The sequence below is a fragment of the Humulus lupulus genome, chromosome 2 (assembly GCF_963169125.1).
Source record: "Humulus lupulus chromosome 2, drHumLupu1.1, whole genome shotgun sequence".
NCBI lineage: Eukaryota > Viridiplantae > Streptophyta > Magnoliopsida > Rosales > Cannabaceae > Humulus > Humulus lupulus.
The window spans coordinates 60,660,173-60,666,172 of NC_084794.1; the positions used below are offsets into that span (position 1 = coordinate 60,660,173).

Consider the following 6,000-nt stretch of genomic DNA (forward strand, 5'->3'; position numbering starts at 1 on the left):
GAATTAATGGAGGATTAAAGGGACATTGTCTCATGGGCACGCGGATGGCATGTGATCCCATTGCCTCTATTTTTAATACCAATTAAGACCACCCCTTTCTAGCTACACTAGAAATGGTGAAGACCACTCTAGCCTGCCTAATATCCTATATTGTTATCAATACAAATAAATATCACATCCAACATATTTTAATTTTGGAGATTATTATAATGTTTGCCCAAAATAAAAGGCACACACTTCTCTTGCACTAAAATATCACTCTGGCTCATCTTCTCAGAAATCATTAATTAATATGATCACGGGGTAGTATTGTCATATCACAAGTCAAGGCTCCTCAATTTGGCAAATTTTAATTTGGGAGGTGCCAAAATCCAAATTATGTACTGAATAGTAGTGATGACATTTCACAACTCTCTCTCCTATTTATTCCAATACTGAATAATACACTCGTTACTTCCCATCACACACACCCACACACAACTAGGAAGAAAGACACTTCTCTTTCTTTCTTTGTTTATTTCTATTCTCTTCTTCTTCTTCTTAATTAAGGGCTAGAGCTAGCTTAGTAATGGCAGAAAGAGTAGTGTTAGTGCAGATCTTGGCCGTTTGTTTGGTCAGCTTTTTGCTGTTTGGGACACCAGTTTGGGCCAGTAGTCATGGATTACCAAAGAAAGGAAAAGAAGACGAAAATGAAGAAGAAGAAGAAGAAGCTGATCGAATTAAGGCCCTTCCTGGTCAGCCAAAGGTCAATTTTGAGCAGTTTTCAGGGTATGTGACCGTTAATCGAGTGGCTGGTAGAGCACTCTTTTACTGGCTCACTGAGGCTGTTCATAAACCCTTGTCTAAACCTCTCGTGATTTGGCTCAATGGAGGTAACAAGAAACACATTAAAATTTAGAGTGTTTTGAATAATAATTATAACTATAAGAAAGCATATATATATTTTTAATTTATTTTTGTGATAATACATATATAATTAAGTTCACCGTGATCATCTTTGCACTGTTATAATAAGATAGGTAGGGTGGTTTCGAGAAGTCAAAGATAATTACCTTTTCTCACTGTTTTATTGCCTTTTAGTGATGTGATTATATATATATAATTATTTCAGTTTTTTGGACTATTGATAGGGTACTGGTGCTTTAAAAAGACAGGGTTGTTGACCTAATTAACTATGGATCATCAATGCAAAATTCATCTATCCGTTAACTATTTTTGAAACGACAATAAATATCAGTTATTTTCTGGGTTTTTTTTTCTTTTCTTATTTGTTTAATTTTCTTTACTGTTCTATTGAATTCGAATTTTGAATTTTTCTCTCTCTATTTCTATATCTTTTTTTTTATTTGCAATTTAGAAGAGTATAAATTTTACTGCAAGAATAGAAAAAACAGAATAAAAGTGTAGAAAAAGTAGGGGTCAGAGAAAAGAAGAAAAACAAAAAAGTAGAGCCACATCCATGTGGCCTACCATGATATATTTATATTGAGTACTACACGAGTATTGATGACCTAGCTAACTACTATATGGTTGTTATTAATCAAGAAATCACACAGCCAAATAATTACTATCATCATAATTTGTGTACATATATACAGAGATGATATAAGGAGAAATTAGTAAATGCACATAATTATAAACCAAAACACACCTTTTGCAATTCAGTTAACAATTAAAGCATGATATAAGCACAGTACAATATGTTGTATTGACTAATATTCTTGAATGCTAGCTAGTAACCAAAACCAAATTTCTATTAATATAATTTTCACTTGTAGACATATGTTATGAAGATTTATTTTATTTTTTGATCGCTTCAAATAGTTAATAAAAAGTAGATAATTAAAAATTCTTGTTTTAATTTATGTTGTTTAATTAGGACCGGGTTGCTCATCTGTGGCATATGGTGCATCTGAGGAAATAGGGCCATTTAGAATAAACAAAACTGCCTCAGGACTGAACCTAAACAAGTTTTCATGGAACACCGTGGCCAACCTCTTGTTCTTGGAAACTCCGGCCGGCGTTGGCTTCTCTTACAGCAACCGCTCCTCCGATCTCTTCGACTCCGGCGACCGCCGCACCGGTACGTACTTTGTTACTTAGTACTTAATAACATTATTATATCATTACTAAAAGTATACATAGCACAATCATTATATGTATATAATGAATGCTTAAACGTAATCATGTTATTCTAATTGGAGGAAGTATTGCTTACCTGTGCTTTCTTTATACCAAATAAATTATTCATAGGCACACTTTTCAATCATTATAATTAAGTTCTAATATAATATTACTTAGTTAAGATATGTGTATGTATGTTATACATTGCTAATAGTGTTGTGATGATCACAATATTAATTAATTAATCAGCAAAGGACTCACTACAATTCCTTATCCGATGGCTGGAACGATTTCCACGATATAAGGGGAGAGAAGTATATCTGACCGGAGAAAGCTACGCCGGTCATTATGTGCCTCAATTAGCTAGAGAAATTATGGTGCACAACAAACAGTCCAAGCACCCAATTAATCTTAGAGGAATCATGGTATGTAACACATTTATCTATAGAAAATGTTATACACTAGCTAATTGATAATCTATATATATATATACATTATAGTTGATATATAAGAGATATGTTATTTGGTACATGCAAATGCAATGCAGGTGGGGAATGCAGTGACAGACAACTACTATGATAACGTAGGGACAGTGACATATTGGTGGAGCCATGCGATGATATCTGATAAAACCTACAAACAGTTGATCAACACGTGTGACTTTCGCCGACAAAAGGAGACAGACGAGTGTGAATCTTTGTATAGTTACGCCATGGATAAGGAGTTTGGTAACATTGACCAGTACAACATTTATGCTCCGCCTTGTAATAACTCCGACGGCACCGCCACCGCCACCACCACTCGCCAATCCACTATGCGTTTGCCTCATCGACCTCATCATTCCGTACGTGATTAATTACATACATGAATTAATAATAGTCATGATTCATCATGCATATCATGATTATACATTTAATTAATTAAGTTTTTTATATATAATATATAAGATTAAGTTTCGGCGGGAGTTATCTGGCTACGATCCCTGTACGGAGAAGTATGCTGAAATTTACTACAACAGGCCTGATGTGCAGAGGGCACTTCATGCTAACTTTACAAGAATTCCTTATAAATGGACTGCTTGCAGGTTAGTTTCACGTACCTTGTGCTCAATCTGAATCTATACATTGTAATTAAATTTGGAAATATTATATGACACTTGTGTTTTTCGTTTAACACTCATTTTTGCAGGAAAATGTAGTCAAATAATGTACTTTACAAAATTGTATTAAAATTCCAAGCATTACAGATATTAAATTATTATATAGTATTAATTTCAGTGTCGGTACCATTTTTTTTTTTTTGGGTTGTTAGTAGCCTTATTATAATTTGAAATCTCAATTTTGGGTTAATTTTAGTAGTCCAATATTTATAAGGGACCTTAATACATATGATAATTTAAATGTAATAAAGTCAAGCTGATTTTGTTTGAAAAAATAATAATGAGAAACAAGATCATTTTATTTTATGTCGTTTTTCATAATTAATTTTTTTTTGCTAATTTTAAGTTTGTTTTATGAATTATGTGTGTATAGTGAGGTTTTGAATAGGAATTGGAACGACACCGAAGTGTCTGTTCTTCCTATTTACAAAGAAATGATAGCTGCTGGTTTGAGAGTTTGGGTATTCAGGTAATTATACATTATAGTGTAAACCAATACATATATAATAATAAATATATTATATATATAAAAAAAACATCAAATCGAGTTCATGACAAAACAAATTTGTAATTAAAGTTGTGTTTGACCCAAAATTATTGTTATTATTAATTGCAGTGGGGACGTGGATTCAGTGGTGCCAGTTACAGCCACAAGGTTCTCCCTAGCACGACTCAAATTATCTACCAAAATTCCATGGTACCCTTGGTATGTCAAGAAGCAGGTCAGTAAACAAATTAAATATATGCATATTATTAAAAATGAACTTTATCTCTTCGATTATTGATTTTTTGGCATTATTTAACTAATTAGAAAAATGTTATGATGATGATCAGTTAGTGCTTGCTTGCATGTTCTGGAATGAAGCTAGGTTTAGACGTGTGATTTTTCAATATAATTAATGATCGATCACTATTGGGTAGTTTTAGTCAACATTAACCAAACGCCAACCTATACCCTACTCAGCTCTGTCCATATTATTATTATTCGTATAATATTCTTTTTATATATATATCACGTAATTCCACGTTTGCTAGTTTGTTTTTATTTGCATAAGTTATATATACGTATAATCGCTAGCTATTCAGAATTGCTAGGTAATACCAAATCAATTTTAGGAGTTGATTAATCTGATTTTGATATTATAATAACGTTAACTTAGTGGTCATTATTAAGCAATGCAAGCCCACGTGTGTCCAAATGAAACCAAAAATCAAAATCATAATAATTCAACCCAATATAATCATCGAATATCTCGTAGCTAGCTAGTAAGACCATATACATATATATTTATGAATTGACGATCTAATCCACAAAACATTAAACACAAATTATAAAAAGATAACAAAAATTTTTAGTGTTCAGGATTTGTTAGGTTAATTTTAATGGAATATTTTAAATATTTAATAGAATATATCTTTAAAATTAATTAAAAATAAATATTTATTAATTATATTAATATAAATTTAAATATTATAATAATATTTAATATAAGATTATATGTATAATAATTATATTAATATAATTTAAATGTTAAAGAATATTATTATGATAATATTATACAATCCTAATTTTTTATTAAATATATTAATATGAATTCAAATATAGATATTTAATACTTGTATTAATATAAATTTAAATATTATTATAATAATATATATAATATATAATCTTAATTTTTATTAAAAAAATTATCATTTAAAAAAGTTTTCATATTATATATATAAATTTAATAAAAATAATTAATAAATTTTATAAATAAAACTAAACAAATGTGGATTAAACGATATTTGTATCTACTATAGATATAAGTGGCTATTTTAATGGCAATAATAAAATTATAATAATCCATTAGATATTATAATGATGTATCTATATATTATTTACTATTTTGGTTTTATTTTTAAAGGTGGGAGGGTGGACAGAAGTATATGAAGGGTTGACATTTGCAACTGTGAGAGGAGCTGGCCATGAAGTTCCACTTTTCAAGCCAAGAGCAGCTCTTCAGCTTTTTAGATCATTTATTGAAGGGAAACCCCTTCCCAAGTAGTTGTAGTAAAACCAAACCAAACTATTAATTAATGAAGAAAATTCAAACATTTCATTACTAATTAATTAATTTCTTCTGAACTAATTAATTGATCAATTGTTATTTATATATAAGTAGGGAAATAGAGAGAAGAAGAGCAGAAGTGAAATGTGGAAGAGATGATCATCTAGAGTTGTGTAATAGAAAAGGCCATCAATATTTGAATTAAGCAAGAAGGGTTTTGTTTGCAGCAACTTTTACACACATAAATATGTTTATATGCATCCATTTATTTGAGTTTTTGTCCAATCTTTACAAGTAGTTCACTTGCATTGCACTTGCTAATTAATATCTCTAGTGGAAAAAGGCAAAGTTGGGTAAAAACAACTTTCTATATATTTTGACTTTGGACCTTTTATATTGCACTTCATAAGTGGAAGATAGCATAAAGTAAAAACAGTTGACAGGAAGGGAAAAGTACTTGAGAGAAAGTGAAAAGTAGTGGTCCTGAAATTGTTTCTTCTTTTTTAAGACTGCTTAGAAAACACCCATCTATTAACATGCAGCAATATTGGCAATAGACAAAACTTGTGTTAAAAATATGGTATTTTTATAAACTAACAAAAAAGTGGGTAAATTTAAAAAAAAGAATATATAGAGTAAGTAATTAAACTGGAATTGATTTGCTAT

At 30.2% G+C, this 6,000-nt stretch overlaps 1 protein-coding gene across 1 annotated transcript; it reads left to right on the forward strand.

The window, feature by feature from the left end:
* The first annotated feature begins 429 nt into the window (after window positions 1-429).
* On the forward strand, window positions 430-5,631 carry LOC133817888 (serine carboxypeptidase-like 25). The gene is made up of 8 exons (XM_062250511.1): window positions 430-872; window positions 1,880-2,083; window positions 2,374-2,549; window positions 2,672-2,968; window positions 3,072-3,208; window positions 3,657-3,752; window positions 3,900-4,005; window positions 5,191-5,631. Exons 1-8 carry the CDS (start codon window positions 569-571, stop codon window positions 5,329-5,331), a joined length of 1,461 nt encoding a protein of 486 aa, XP_062106495.1. The 5' UTR covers window positions 430-568; the 3' UTR covers window positions 5,332-5,631.
* The last annotated feature ends 369 nt before the right edge of the window (window positions 5,632-6,000 follow it).

What these genes read in the sequence shown, in the direction of transcription:
- LOC133817888 (XM_062250511.1), top strand. Translation starts at nt 569, where the DNA reads ATGGCAGAAAGAGTAGTGTTAGTGCAGATCTTGGCCGTTTGTTTGGTC. An exon ending in CTCCGGCGACCGCCGCACCG is followed by an intron (nt 2,084 to 2,373) that starts GTACGTACTTTG and finishes TTAATTAATCAG; the next exon opens with CAAAGGACTCACTACAATTC. An exon ending in CTCATCGACCTCATCATTCC is followed by an intron (nt 2,969 to 3,071) that starts GTACGTGATTAA and finishes ATAATATATAAG; the next exon opens with ATTAAGTTTCGGCGGGAGTT.